Source organism: Emys orbicularis, chromosome 2, assembly GCF_028017835.1.
Source record: "Emys orbicularis isolate rEmyOrb1 chromosome 2, rEmyOrb1.hap1, whole genome shotgun sequence".
NCBI classification, from domain to species: Eukaryota; Metazoa; Chordata; order Testudines; family Emydidae; genus Emys; species Emys orbicularis.
Genome location: NC_088684.1, coordinates 176,192,621 through 176,208,155, shown reverse-complemented (window position 1 = coordinate 176,208,155; position 15,535 = coordinate 176,192,621). Strand labels below are relative to the sequence as shown.

Here is a 15,535-nt window from a genome sequence, read left to right as displayed (position 1 = left end):
CCTCCTGCACCCCAATCCCCTGCCCCAGCCCTGAGCCCCCCCAAACCCAGAGCCCCCTCCTGCACCCCAAACCCCTCATCCCCGGCCCCAGTCCAGAGCCTGCACCCCCAGCCCAGAGCCCTGACCCCCTCCCACACCCCAACCCCCTGCCCCAGCCCAGAGCCCCCTCCCACACTCTGAATCCCTCATTCCCGGCCCAACCCCACAGTCCCCACCCCCACATGCCAACCCTCTGCCCCAGCCCTGAGCCCCTCCCATACCCCAAACCCCTCATCCCCAGCTCAGTTGAGTCGCGGGCATCAACAATTTACTTCAACTGGTTCGCCAGAAAAAGTTTGAAAACCACTGACTTAAACCAATGCAATTTCCTGTGCATGGACACACATCAGTTTGGCTTGTCTCTGTTTACAGGATTAAACTGACATAGATTATCCACACACAAGGTTGCATTGGTTGAACATCACACCTTTTGCTAAATCGCTGCAACTGTGTGTTTAGACAAGCCCCTCTCCTGCAGACACAGGGGGAACAGAGCCACTGTGGCTCCAGAGTTTAGGGCAGGCTGGGCAGCAGGAATCCATGAGTCCATACAGAGGTCTGCACCCCAAAGAACCCAGCTCCTGAAGCTCTTAGTGTGGCTATTTGTAGTGGGTCTTGTGGAGGTATGGATCAGGCCAGGGCTGACAGATCAGCTGTTATGTGGATCTTCCCCTCTTCTCCCCTGCTACCCGCATGAGGACATGCTAGGCTTGTAGTACCTGCTCCAGTCCTTAGGCTGTGCTAATAGCCTGGGAGCAGCTTCGCTCCTATTCCATGGCCTGGAAGAATGATTCCTCCCCACCCCTCCACCCCTGTCGCATCCTGCCCACACTCTAGCCATGCCTATCCCAGAGAGGACTTTCTCCAAACACTCATTATCAAAAGGTTCTTGTAGCCATATTTGCCTTTGGAACATTCCCCAAGCTTCTTACTCTCCAGGAGTGGGAACCTTGGAGTACAGTGTCCTTGGAGAAGGAGAAATTAGTGACCTGTAATTCTGTTTCTCTAGAGTTATTCTGACTACATTTTTACTCAGCCACCTTCCCTCGGAATTTGGGGAATTATCTTTCTTAAATTGTTTCTGTACTGATCACTTATTTTGTTTTTTCACATTAGACATGCTGGACATAGACTGTCACAATTAGTATGAGGTTTCAAGACATACTTGACTATTCTGCTTAGCTAGCTGTCCTTCAAAGACAAACAAAATTTCAATGAGTGTGTGTGCAATAGTCTTAAAATAATTTTTCAGTGAATTAAGTGCTCATGATAGGCAGCAGATGGAGAGCCCTGGACTTTCCCAACCAGGAAGAACACCGCTTTATAGTTAAAGCACAGGGGCTCAGCATCAGAAGATCTCACTTCTCTGCCTTGCTCTGTGCAAGGGTGCCCAAGTCACTTACGCACCCATTTTCAAATTGGGATGTGTAAACTTTACAGCTGACCCCATAGCTAGGCAAGTGGTCTGAGTTTCAAATTGCTGAGCACTCCAAACTTCCTACTGAAGTCTAAGAGCTGCAGATGCTTGGAACCTCTAAATGTCAGGTAATCTAAAAGTTTAAATATAGATTTAGGTGTATAATTTTAGGTATCCACCTTTGCAAATGTAACTATTAACTAGGGCTATCGATTAATCCAAGTTAAATCACGCGATTAACTGAAAAAATTAACTGTGATTAAAAAAATTAATCGCGATTAATTGCACTGTTAAACAATAGAATACCAATTGAAATTTATTAAATATTTTTGGATGTTTTGCTACATTTTCAAATATATTGATTTCTATTACAACACAGAATACGAAGTGTACAGTGCTCACTTTATATTATTATTTTTTATTACAAATATTTAAACTGTAAAAAATGATAAACAAAAGAAATAGTATTTTTCAATTCACCTCATATAAGTACTGTAGTGCAATCTTTTTATCGTGAAAGTGTAACTTACAAATGTAGATTTTTTGTTTGTTACATAACTGAACTCAAAAACAAAACAATGTAAAACTTTAGAGCCTACAAGTCTACTCAGCCCTACTTCTTGGTCAGCCAATTACTAAAACAGACAAGTTTGTTTACATTTATGGGAGATACTTCTGAGTGCTTCTTATTTACAATGTCACCTGACAGTGAGAACAGGTGTTCACATGGCACTTTTGTAGGTGGCGTTGCAAGGTATTTATGTGCCAGATATGTTAAACATTTATATGCCCCTTCATGCTTCGGCCACCATTCCAGAGAACATGCTGATGATGTTCATTAAAAAAATAATGTGTTATTAAATTTATGACTGAACTCCTTGAGGAAGAATTGTACGTCTCCTGTTCTGTTTTACCCACATTCTGCCATATATTTCATGTTATAGCAGTCTCAGATAATGACCCAGCACATGTTTTTATCACAAGTCTTGCAATTTTTGGTGTTTTTCTTAAAGCTCCATCCTCTAGAGTCATCTGCTTTTGTAAGAATCTCAGCTTACATTTAAGAAAGAAAGATATTTCTAGCCCTAGTAGTTGCGGAGAAACCTTGAAAATGTGAATGAAAACGTGAAAAGCCTCCAAAACAGAAGGCAAATAAAAGAACTCAAACTATATTATTTTTAAAATCTCTGGATTTTTGGAGGCCTGACTCATGATTTCTGAACTCTTGGGGTTGGCAATAGCAAACCTAGCTCTGACCCCATCTAAATTGGGGAGACGTAGGCCGTCGAAGCCAATCAGACTACTTACAGTACGTAAAGTTAAGCATGTGAGTAAATCTTTGCAGAATCATGCCTTAAAAGAGAATGAAAGCTGGGGAAAGCCTTGACATTTTAACAGTAAGTTTCTAATCCTTTTCTTTGAAAATGTAAATTAATTGCTATGATTTGGAGTTTGTGGGATATTCACTCCCCCCCTTTCGGATCCATTGGAGGGCATGATATGAATTTACAGCTGGACTGGGCAGTGCTTCACAGGATGAAGCTGAAGACAAAGGCTGCCTGCAGCAGATGTGGCTATAAAGTGGCTGCTTGTAGCTGAGCTGGCAAAAAGGAGAGTAGCTCGTGAACTTGTGGACTGAGAACAGAACTGGGAGCAAAGTGCTCCTGCAGTTTAATCCTGGCTCTGACACTGACTCCCTCTGTGGGAGCAGTCAGGTCACTTAGCCTTTTTGTCTTAAGGTGCATCTACTTTTCAAAATAAAAAACCAAAACATTGCAGCGAGTCTCAGAGTCCCAGTCAGTTCTTGCGGGGCTCATGCTATGGGGCTAAAAATAGCAGTGTAGGCATTCCCATTCAAGCTGGAGCCCAAGCTCTAAAACGCAGCGAGGTGAAGTATGTTTGCTTTTTCAGAAACTTTAGCTTCCAACTAAGCATTTTTAATAATAGCATGCTAACAGATTATAATTTAATCTTTTATATTAGGATCTTAACCTCATCAGTATGCTTGTTGACAATACTACAATTGGAGAATGGAGCCTCCAGGGTCTTCCAAATGATGACCTTTCAATTCAGAATGGCATCATTGTCACAAAGGCATCTCGATATCCTTTGCTGATTGACCCACAAGGTCAAGGAAAGATCTGGATTAAGAATAAGGAAAAAAATAATGAACTCCAGGTACATTCTCTGTTTAAAGCATTTTTCATCTTTGTGTCATGTTAGATCATTGCTAATAGTATAATAACCAGTACAAGTTAATTATACACTACCATATTTTGGCTGTGCACTATGGTAATTGGAATCAAGTCTTCATTTTATATTCTGTCCATGGTGAAAAAATGTAAAAAAATGTTGTAAAGATTACATATATATTATGCCTTTATGTAAAAGGACGATATCCATGTGATAACTTGTATTTATCCTACATCTTTGACCATCTCACCCACACTCTAGTCACCAGTCAATCCTCTTTGGGATTTGGGACTTACTGTCACATTCCAGACCTCTGAGATCTTCAGATAGATGTTTTGTTCAGTCCACTTTCCACATTAATGTTCCCTTTCTGTTGCACACCTTCTCTCCTCATTCATTTTTCATGGGCTAATGCCCCTTCAGGAGCGATCCAGTGGTGTTGCTGGTTGCTCCAAGTCTAAGCTCTGCCCTTCAACTCAAGCCACCAGATTTTCTGCCTCCAGAAGTATGACAAATTGGCCTTTTACTTTCTCCCAACTATTTTGTTTTATCATCTTTGTTTTTATTCATTTTTGTGCAGTTGCAAGTTATAATCTTCCTCCTCCTCCTCCTCCCCTGTATCAGGTAAATAGCAGTGTGGTGGTTTCAACCACTTGGATGTGCCACTGCCAGACTCTTCTGTCCCCACTTGGGCATGGCTGAGCTGTCCTGCAAACAACTGGCTTAAATGTAAGCAGTGCTCCCTACACAAGGCAGCACTTACAGGCTCTCTAGAGAGGGAATTATGTCCTGCCACTTCCCAGGGCATGGGGCTTGGAGCCAGAGTGGCATGTCAGGTCCCTGCCCTGCCCTGTGGAGTCATGGCTTCAAAGCAGAAAAGCCCACTAGGTGTTTCTGAGCTTTCAGGGAGAGAGCCAAAAGACAAGGAGGAAGCTATCTGGCCAGCTCAGCAGGTAAGTCCCACAACAGGGCTGGGCTGAGTCCTGAAAGGGGCCCTCTGCTGCTCCTTGGGGAAAGTAGCAGGGCTCTTACCTAGCTCCCCCTCCAGGGAGGTAAGGGATGAGAAGTCCCTTCCCATGATCAGAATGATCCTGACTGACTGAGGAAAGCCATGAGTGGTACTAGGTTGCACATATAGTATTTAACTGGGTGTTAGCTAGCCTGGGGGAGCAGGCCTTTCAGACTCCCCAAGTCAGTTAACAAGATTCTTCAACAACCAGTACCCTTCCTCTGTTGTATGGTCTGCAGTATTAATTTAGATAGAATATATGGGCTAGAAGTGTTAACATACCCACTCACTGTCCAACATTAAACAGTGTTAAACGAGGTCTGGGGTTTGATATATGAAGACCTCAGCCTGCTTAATTACCATGGCAAACACACCATTAAAAATCCTTTTAACCTTTTATTAAAGATAAAGAAAAGAAGGAAAAACAGTTTGAAATGTAAAGTACTCAATAAGGCTTTCATTTTAACAACATCGCTTGTTCTCTTTAGCTGGAGAGAGCTTTTTAAAAGGGGGGAAAAAACCTTGTTTGACAGACTCTTAGATGGTAAAAAAGATGGTAATAATTGTCCTTTTGGGGAAAAGAAAAGTTATCTGAGATTGGCTGTAGCTGTTGCTGCTGCTGTTAAAGTCCAATCCCGTTTCATCCCAGGTATGCTTGGGAATCATCTGGAGCCAGTAGAGATGGCAGTGTCATTTGGGTGCCTCTCTCTGGCCCAGTCTGATCAGAACATGTCTCAGGATTAGGATAATGCAAGTCCAGGTCCCAGTAGACAGTGCGGATGGCAGCCATGATGGTGAAACTCACTGCAGTAGCTATTTTTCTTTAAATCTTTCTTTAAGGATGCTGTCGTGGGTCTGGTACACCCTGTCACCCTTTGGGGTCGGGGTAGGGTGTTATAGCCCCATGGCTGAGTCCAAATGGCTACCCTTAGCCCCAGGGCAGTATGACCTAAGGGCCAGTGTCAGTGAGGCTGCCCTCTTAAACGGGGCAGTGTGCCCTAGAGACCAGAGTCAATATGGCTGCCCACTTATCAGGGCTGTGTGGCCTAGCAGCCAGGGGGGAAGTGGGCTGCCACCCAGAGCTAGCAGCCAGGGTGGGGACCGGGCCCTCCATAGTCCACTGGGTCCCAACCCAGGGCCCTGTCAGCATCAAGTGGATTCGCCACTAGGTCAGTGGGGATCCATCTGAAACACACTGCCTTTGTCCCTGTTCCACAACTGGATCAATGTCTAGTTCCCCTGGGTTACTTCCTACCCTCTTTTCCAATGTTGCTGTCCACAGATCTCCTGGGCATCTGGGGTCATCAGCTTGTGAAGCTCCCAACAACTCCGTCCTCTCTTGGGCTTCCATCGGCAGCTGAGTACCTGCTTGGCTCTCGATGCACTTTGCCTCGGCGATCTGGAGCTCCAGCAGCTGCTGGGAGGGAGCCTGTAATGTGCGTCCCCTCTCTTCGGTGGTCAGCCCTGACTGAGCTGGGCTGCTCTCTTTTATACTGAGCCTCCAGTTGGAGCATGCCCAGCAGTGGTGAGGAGGCGTGGCGTCCTCCACCCACAATATGGGGTTAACCCCTTCTTGTCCAGGGCAGGGCTGGTAACACCCCATCACAGACCCCAAAAGGAACTGGTGGTTGGAACAGACCATCCCCTCATTATTTTGTCCACCAATTAGGCCTAGTTTCTGACACACCAATTTTGGCTCACTGATTTCTGTTTCCACTTTTCGTATTTACCAAGCATGATCTTACCACATTCTGTGAGTTATATCAGGAGGCCTTTTTGTTTGGACTAATTTAGTCGTTCTGCCTCCTTTTTGTATGTTTTCCCATCAACATTATAGGTTATTGTGACATCTTATGAACGTTCATATACTTTTTACAGTTGAGCTCACAATTAGGCCCAGTTTGTGAGCCCAGTTATCAGAACAGGTCCCGAGGCCAGGATAAATAGTGTACTACCTCCCCACAGTAAACAGCAGGAGAAGTAGTACCACATCTGGATCACAAAAGAACCCAAACAAATCCATCCCTACAGGACTTTTTCAGGACACAGTGTCAGTCAGTGTCTTGCAAGGAACTCTTAATATTAATAAAATATCTTCCTTTTCAAGCATTATTAGGTACATGTGTTCCTGTTGATCAGAGGTGAAAGTAAGCCGGTACGGTCAGGTACAGCGTACCGGCAAGAGCCAGTACGCCATGCCGGACTGCACCGGCTTCCGCGGCGGGGATTTAAAGGGCGGGGAGCCCAGAGCCCTTTAAATCCGGCCCGCAGCTCCGGTAGCTGGGCTGGGGCCGGGATTTAAAGGGCTCGGAGCTCCCTGCCACTGTGGGGAGCCCAGAGCCCTTTAAATCCCGCTCGCAGCTCAGCGCCCGGGCTGGGGCTGGGATTTAAAGGGCTCGGAGCTCCCTGCCGCAGCAGGGAGCCCAGAGCCCTCTAAATCCCACCCGCAGCTCGGTGCCCGGGCTGGGGCCAGGATTTAAAGTGCTCGGAGCTCCCTGCCGCTGTGGGGAGCCCAGAGCCCTTTAAATCCTGTCCGCAGCTTGGTGCCCGGGCTGGGGCCGGGATTTAAAGGGCTCATAGCTCCCCGCCACAGCGGGGAGCCCCGAGCCCTTTAAATCCTCCCCGCAGCTCCGGCAGCCAGAGCTGAGGGGGCGGATTTAAAGGGCCCAGAGCTCCGCGGCGGCCAGAGCCCCGGGCCCTTTAATTTGCCCCTGAGCCCCGGGGGCTCCCAGCCACCTCTGCAGCTGGGAGCCCTGGGTTGATTTAAAGACCCTACCTCTTCCGGTTGAGGCCACGCCTCTTCCGGATGAGGCCATGCCCCCCTCAGGACTCTGGCAGTACCGGTAAGTCCTGTAAGTTACTTTCACCCCTGCTGTTGATGCCTCCTTTGGGGGCATGATAAGATCCAAATGAGAACATCAGTTTAAACCAAATGTTAAACTAAAATATTCATATAAAACAAAGACATTTCATAAATGTTGGGAGCCTAAGGTGGGTGCAGCAGTAGCTGCACCAGTGAAAGACATAGTCACCACTTCAGAAGGGGACTTCCTCCAAAAGATGTCATAGAGCATAATGGTGATGAGACACTTCACAGCAATTTCAAAGCCTCAGCTATAGCCTTTCAAATCAAAGTCTTTTCATATATGTAGTAAGGAAAGCCTACTCTGTGGCAAACAAGTGGCTCATTGTCTAAAAGTATGATCCTTGCTTGGAGTGAGACGTCTTGGGTTCTGTCCTGGTCAAACCCTGATTGTGATCTGCAATGAGCAAAGGTTTCCAACTTGGTGGCTACAAGGAAGCTATGTCACACCCATGAATAGCCATCACTCATCCTAAACAGATATATTGTGCATGCAGACTTCCAGGTGAGGAGATATTGGGGGAAACATTAGAAAAATTACTAGCTGAGATTGCAGAGAGGCCTTGGCTCTCGTTGTTAAAGCCAGCATAACAATCCACTGGTTGCTACCAATACCAAGGACATCGATGAAGGGACTGTTACCCCGGCAGAGAGAAAAATCTGGAGCAGGTGTTTCCAAAAACACCTAGATAATTTTTCCTCAAAACTGACAAAATCCTCAGCATGACAAAGATAAAAAGGATTTGTGTACAAGAGCCCACACTTCCTGTAGAAGACTCTTCCTTCTGATCCAGCCTCTACACCAAGACTCTTAAGTGGCTGGTTGTAGTCACCATAGGCGCCAACTTTTCCCTGTGCCGTTGGGTGCTCAACCCCTCGCCCCGACTCCACCCCTGCCCCGCCCCCATTCCAACCCCTTCTCCAAAGTCCCCACCCCAACTCTGCCCCCTCCCTGCCCCTATTGGACCCCTTCCCCAAATCCCCGCCCCGGCCACGCCTCTTCCCTGCCTCCTCCTCTGAGCACGCCGTGTTCCCGCTCCTTCCCCCTCCCCCCCAGTGCTTGCCATGCAAAACAGCTCAGGGGAGGAGGTGGAGCAGAGTCAGAGGTGAGCTGGGGCGGGGAACTGCCAGTGGGTGCAGAGCACCCACCAATTTTTCCCCATGGGTGCTCCTGCCCCGGAACACCCATGTAGTCGGTGCCTATGGTAGTCACAGCAAGGCACAGGTTGCATGTTACACACTAAAACCCATGCACAGTCAACATGCCAATCAATACCCTGTCCAGAGAAACACACCCCTTCATAAATGTACAGCTGCTGGAAAGGATTCATAGCCACCAGTTCTTCAAAATCAGGAGGAGCTTTTGATCCCAGTGCAGAGAATTGCTCTCCCAAGGATCAAAACAGACATGGCTTTGGCTGTAATTTTACCATAATGGTAAAGATTTGCAAAGATCCAAACCTTGATTGTATCAGTCATCTCCTGAGAGGTCATCAGTAGTTAGTTATCAGAGAGGTAGTCATGTTAGTCTGTATCAGCAAAAACAACGAGTCCTTGTTACTTTTTGTAGTGATCCAGCCACTCCCAGTCTTTATTCAGGCCTAATTTGATGGTGTCAAGTTTGCAAATTAATTCCAGCTCGGCAGTTTCTCGTTGAAGTCTGTTTTTGAAGTTTTTCTGTTGAAGAATGGCCACTTTTAAGTCTGTTATTGAGTGTCCAGGGAGATTGAAGTGCTCTCCTACTGGTTTTTGAATGTTACAATTCTTGATGTCTGATTTGTGTCCATTTATTCTTTTGCGTAGAGACTGTCTGGTTTGGCCAATGTACATGACAGAGGGGCATTGCTGGCACATGATGGCATATATCACATTGGTAGATGTTCAGGTGAACGAGCCCCTGATGGTGTGGCTGATGTGGTTAGGTCCTATGATAGTGTCCCTTGAATAGATACGTGGACAGAGTTGGCAAAGGGGTTTGTTGCAGGGATTGATTCCTGGGTTAGTGTTTCTGTTGTGTGGTGTGTAGTTGCTGGTGAGTATTTGCTTCAGGTTGTGGGGCTGTCTGTAAGTGAGGACTGCCCTGTCTCCCAAGATCTGTGAGAGTGAGGGATCATCCTTCAGGATAGGTTGTAGATCCTTGATGATGCACTGGAGAGGTTTTAGTTGGGGACTGTAGGTGATGGCTAGTGGCGTTCTATTACTTTCTTTGTTGGGCCTGTCCTGTAGTAGTGTAATTTGACACCATCAAATTAGGCCTGAATAAAGACTGGGAGTGGCTGGGTCACTACAAAAAGTAATTTTCCCTCTGTTGATACTCGCACCTTCTTGTCAATTGTTGGCAATGGGCCACATCCACCCTGATTGAATTGGCCTCGTTAGCACTGACCCCCCACCCCACTTGGTAATGCAACTCCCATCTTTTCATGTGCTGTATATTTATATCTGCCTACTGTATTTTCCACTCCATGCATCTGATGAAGTGAGTTATAGCCCATGAAAGCTTATGCCCAAATAAATGTATTAGTCTCTAAGGTGCCACAAGGACTCCTTGTAGTAGTGAGTTAGTTATTTCCAATGGTTAGGATTGCTAGTGCCATGTATCAGCTTCATCCCTCATGGGTTTCTCAAAGCACAGCTGCTGAAATTCCTTCTGAAAACATAAAACCATGTACTTGATGCAATGCAAAATTAAGCGTTATTCTTAGATAACATCCAATGCCCCTTTGTGGGGAGGTAAGTATAAACAACATGCTGAAAGCCAACACAACGTTCACGCTAGACCCTTGCATACTCACTATGGAAGCAAGCATACTTGGAAGACAAATGTCCAAAATCTCATTGTGTGTGTCCTTTTAGTTCATATCGACACCTCTATCAGGGTGTGTCTTTAAATAAATTATTTTAAAAAGCAAAAACCACAAACATGGCCATATGGGATGGGACCACTGAGTACCGTATCCTTTCTATGAACATGACCAGAACCAGCTGCCTAAGTGGAAGGTGCAAGGTACTATATAGCAGGCACTTATGGTATTTGCAGAGGAAGTCTCCTCCTGCTTCCTGTTAAGAGGTGGCTTATTTTTGAGGCATGAATGTTTATATACATTCTGAAAACCAGGGAATAACCAGAGGCCAAAGCTTCCCCATGGCAATGGAAATAGTGTCCTGGGAAGAGAAGAATCTGCTGCCTTTCCAGAGAGTTCACATAAAGGATACAGAAGAGATGAAAATGAAGAGTTGAAATCCTCCTCCTCATTCTTCAGAGGCCCAGAAGGTACTTTGGGCTTGCTAAATAGCCAAGGACCCCACATTGTACCTTCAGAAAAGACCAGACATCTTGAAGCTGGGATTCCTTCGTGTAGACTGGGAACATCTACCATTAACAGCTTGGGCATTGAAAGAGAAGTGTAGTTCACCATGGAATCTCCGTTAAGCAATGATACAGTTTCGTATCCAGACAGAACTCAACCAGGATATTTCATTTACCGATCTGGTCAAATTTACATTTCAGGATTGTGGGGAAACAGAAAGCTCTTTGGGACAGGGACTGCCTCACTGTGTATTGCCCAGCACAGTAGTGCCCTGACCTCTCAGTGCTGTTTTGATATGAATATTTTAATAATCCCAGAGATTTGGTAATCTCAGCTACACTAGAGTTTCTCCAGGAGGTTTGGCTGGAGTCCTACAACTGAGCACTATAGAAATGTGGGTACCAACCATAGTGGCATTTTGTAGCCAGGCACATCATATCTTCCATTTGAGTATCAGGTGCCAAGTTTCATCACAGTGACAAATTAGACAAGCCTTTGGCTGGCCTTTCTTGTCACCTTTACTTCTGGAAAGCAAGTTTTAGAATTAGTTTCCATATCCCTACACAAACCACACTGCCTTTGTCATGAGGAAAAAGTTATTCTTATAGTTCCAGAAACCTTTCTCTTCAAGGTAAGTTACGCTTTCCACAATTCCTGGGAAATAGTTCTCCCATCATTGTATTCTAACCCTTGGAAGATCTGTGGCATAAATAGGCATTCTTACAGCTCTAAAGATATATTTCAAGCATACGGAATGCATTTGCCAGTTACACCCTGTTCATCTCATTCTATCATAATGCCAAGGCCCAAGAGCCTTAGAGTTGCTGCAGGCAAGATGTAAAAATCATGCAACAGTTGGCATGCTATTCTGTGAATAGTTGGGAAACTATTCACAGAAGTTGCTAAGGGTACTGGGGGGAAAGTGTATGAGCCTCATCTGAGGAATATTTGCAAAGTAAGTTTCCGTTCCTCTGCAGAGGCATCCTTTGGTAGGAAGGTGCTACTGGGTTGGTTCCCACATAATTCCTTAGTGTATAAAGTTCTTGCTTTATATGGAGGAAACATCTATTCCTGCCTACTATTCTACTATAATAACACTGCTCTACAGCCAAAATGCTTCTGAAATAAATGTAGTCAAACTTTACTAACTCTGGGTCACTGAGAACAAAAATGATGCTTAAAATTGTTGATTGGCTCTAGTTTTCAAGATATGCTATTGGGTCAGTATATACGACCCTTGACTTGGGAATGGCGGAGGATAAGTGAGTTATAAAGGGAAGGGATCTCAATTTAAACCAGAAATGACTAAAATACATCTTTGACTGGATCTATGAATAAATCTATGACTGGGTTTGGACAGTACTTGCTTTTTAGGCAAAACAATGAATGATGCAATCTGAAGCTGGTATTGCGTCATACATGATATGAATTGCATCATGTTATTCCTAGAAGTCATGGATGATGCAATCATAACGAAGCTTACATCACTCTGCTGAACAAATTGCCCTATATCAGCTCTAGAAATCATACAGTGTGTCGTGCTCTCTTATTTGTCAGTGTTTGATTTTGCAAAGGGACACATTTCTGTTTAGCCAAAGTGAGCAGAGATGCCTCGTACTTGTGTGAACAGTGCAGATAACTTCTGCTATGTTTGTGGTGAAGTGACTTTTGCATCACAAAAGTGCAGTATAACCACTATGGTTAAGAAAGCCTATCACCTTTATTTTGGCTGCAAAATTGGAGATCAGGACAAGAGGTGGGCCCCACACATATGCTGCAACACTTGTGCAACAAATCTTCGCCAGTGGTTGAACAGGAAAAGGAAATCTATGCCTTTTGCAGTGCCAATGATTTGGAGAGAGCCAACAGATCATACCAGCAATTGTTACTTCTGCATGGTGCCTCCAGTTGGGAAAGGTGTGTCAAAGAAGAAAAAGTGGACTGTGCATTATCCAACATTCCATCAGCTATACGCCCAGTACCCCACGGAGAAGGACTGCCGGTTCCTGATGCACCAGAATCATTCTCACTTGAATCAGACGAGGAAGAGGATGAAACTTCTGGTCCTGAACCATCAATGTCACAGGACCCACATTTTCTCCCATCCTCCTCCTTTGAACCACACCTCATAACACAAGGTGAACTGAATGACCTTGTCAGGGATTTGGAACTACCCAAGAGTAAGGCAGAGCTGTTGGGCTCCAGACTACAGCAGTGGAATCTCCTGGCAGGTGATGTTAGGGTTTCCATGTTCCGTGACCATCAAAAGGATCTTGTCCCATTCTTCTTCATGGAAGGTGATCTTGTAGCCTGCAACAACATCAATGGTGTGATGGCAGCCCTCAACATCGTTCACGATCCAGATGAGTGGAGACTGTTCATTGATTCATCGAAGATGAGTCTTAAAGCTGTTTTACTGCATAATGGCAATGTTTTGCCATCAATTCCAGTTGGTCATGCAGTCCATATGAAGGAAACCTATGACAACATGAAACAACTTTTGAGGTGCATAAACTATGACCAACATCAGTGGCAGCTTTGTGGCGATTTGAAGGTTGTTGCTCTCTTGCTTGGTCTGCAGACTGGATACACAAAGTACTGCTGTTTTCTCTGCGAATGGGATAGTCGTGCAAGAGATTCCCACTCCATCAAGAAAGATTGGCCAGTCCGACAGTCATTGGAGCCTGGGAGGAAAAGTGTTCAGCATCCACCACTTGTTGAATCAAGGAAGATTTTGTTACCACCCTTACACATCAAGCTGGGTCTGATGCAGAACTTTGTCAAGGCCATTGACAAAACACAAGCAGCTTTCAAGTACCTCCATGGAAAATTTCCAAGGTTAAGTGAAGCTAAGATAAAGGAAGGTGTCTTTGTTGGTCCTCAGATTCGTGAACTTCTTCCACATGATGCATTTGACTATGCACTGCGTGGCAAGGAAAAGACGGCATGGAAAGCCTTCCAGTTAGTGGCAATAAATTTTCTCGGAAACAACAAGGCAGACAACTACAGGTTGTTGGTGGAAAACCTCCTCAAGGCATACAAAAGCCTTGGTTGCAACATGTCACTAAAGATGCATTTTTTGCACTCTCATCTAGATTTTTTTCCACCGAACTGCGGAGCAGTGAGCGACGAGCACGGCGAGCGATTTCACCAGGACATTGCAACAATGGAGAAACGCTATCAGGGCAAATGGAGCCCATCAATGCTTGCAGACTATTGCTGGACAGTGACAAGAGATGCTCCATTTAATGAATACAAGAGACAAGCCAAGAAGCGCCGAGTAGACACTGAATAGGACTAAACTATGTACATAATAGTTTTTTGCCTTTTGTTTCATAATAAATTTTATTTATATAACCCTTTTGCTGATTTTTAAAGTGTTACATAAACAGGACAGGTGAAATATTATCATGTAAAGCAACCATAAACACATGAAAAGACCGAGGTTTACAATTTATGATTAAAACTCTACTATCTACACAATATACATAGACATAAAATGTAAAAACTTAAATATCTTAGAAACAGTAGCCAATCAGTTGTTTTAATTGTCATATTTGAATTCAGCACATCAAAATACATAATAAATAGCACATTTTATCTCTGAAGCAGATGACTTCTCAAAAATTGTAGACCAGTGAATTGAACTCTGCTTACTCTTTCCCTCCCTACATCTGGTATGCACTGCTCATTACTTCCCAGGTGTAATGAATGAGGAGAGAAGCTGTGCAACAGAATGAGAATTTTCTTACCTGATAATTTTATTTCTGTCAGCACCTTCTCTCTGAATTCAACCCATCCTGGTAGTTTGGTAAATGACCAGAATATAAATTGAAAATGTTCTCTAGTGAGAGATTTAGACATATAGTGTCTTAATGCTAATAATTGGTTGCTGGAGGGTTTCTATATTTGTGGAAGAACTCTGCTGCAGGCCTGAGCCGAAGGGTGGAGCATAATCCTGGAGCCTCCAGCAACACCACTTTTGAATTCCATAGTTGGGGGTCATTAATCCATTAGTGGTGAATGAAGAGAGAAGCTGCTAACAGAAGAGAAATTTCTTACTTGATAGTTTTCTGTTCTCTTCAACAAGTGTGGAATTTTTACTCCTCTCCAAACTCCACTGTGAGGATGAAAAATGGGCAATAGTGCAATCCTGCATCTTTGATGGATTTAAAGTCCAATATCTCACGATCCTGAAGAGGTAGAAATGGGAGCTTTATACCATTGTCTGCCAGCGTGGTCCTGGTGGAGATGGATTATTGGGAGAGTGCCACCAAGGCAGTTGAAGGTGCATGAGGATCGCAATTTATCGCATGGATACCCCATCACTGTTAATGTGGTGAATAGTATACTGCCTCTAGATCCTGTCAAAATGAGGTTGATGGGTGAGAAAAGAGACTGATAAAAAGATAAGGACAACAACATCATGGGTAATGATGATGTCCCAGATGTGATATTATGACCTAAACCTTTACCTTTCTCTTGTGCCTGCAACCTCCAAACAGAAGGCCACATCATCTAGGGAGGGAAAGCAATAGGATTTGGTATCAGGCCCAGAACCCGTAAACCAGTAATTGATAAACATCACCCCCCCTAGATATGGCGAAGAAACAGCTAAAAGCATGACAAAACTAAAATGAGAAAAGAGAAAAAAAGATATAAAATATCTGCAGAGACCTGCCAAGAAAAAAATGGATGTTAGA

General features: G+C 44.6%; 1 protein-coding gene across 1 annotated transcript in view; it reads left to right on the top strand.

The window, feature by feature from the left end:
* Positions 1-15,535, top strand: part of LOC135873590 (dynein axonemal heavy chain 5-like) — a 283,929-nt gene that overhangs the window by 186,173 nt on the left and 82,221 nt on the right. Inside the window, exon 62 of the mRNA XM_065398212.1 lies at positions 3,440-3,634. Within this exon, the coding sequence (XP_065254284.1) occupies positions 3,440-3,634 (195 nt within the window). The remainder of the gene's footprint in view (positions 1-3,439; positions 3,635-15,535) is intronic.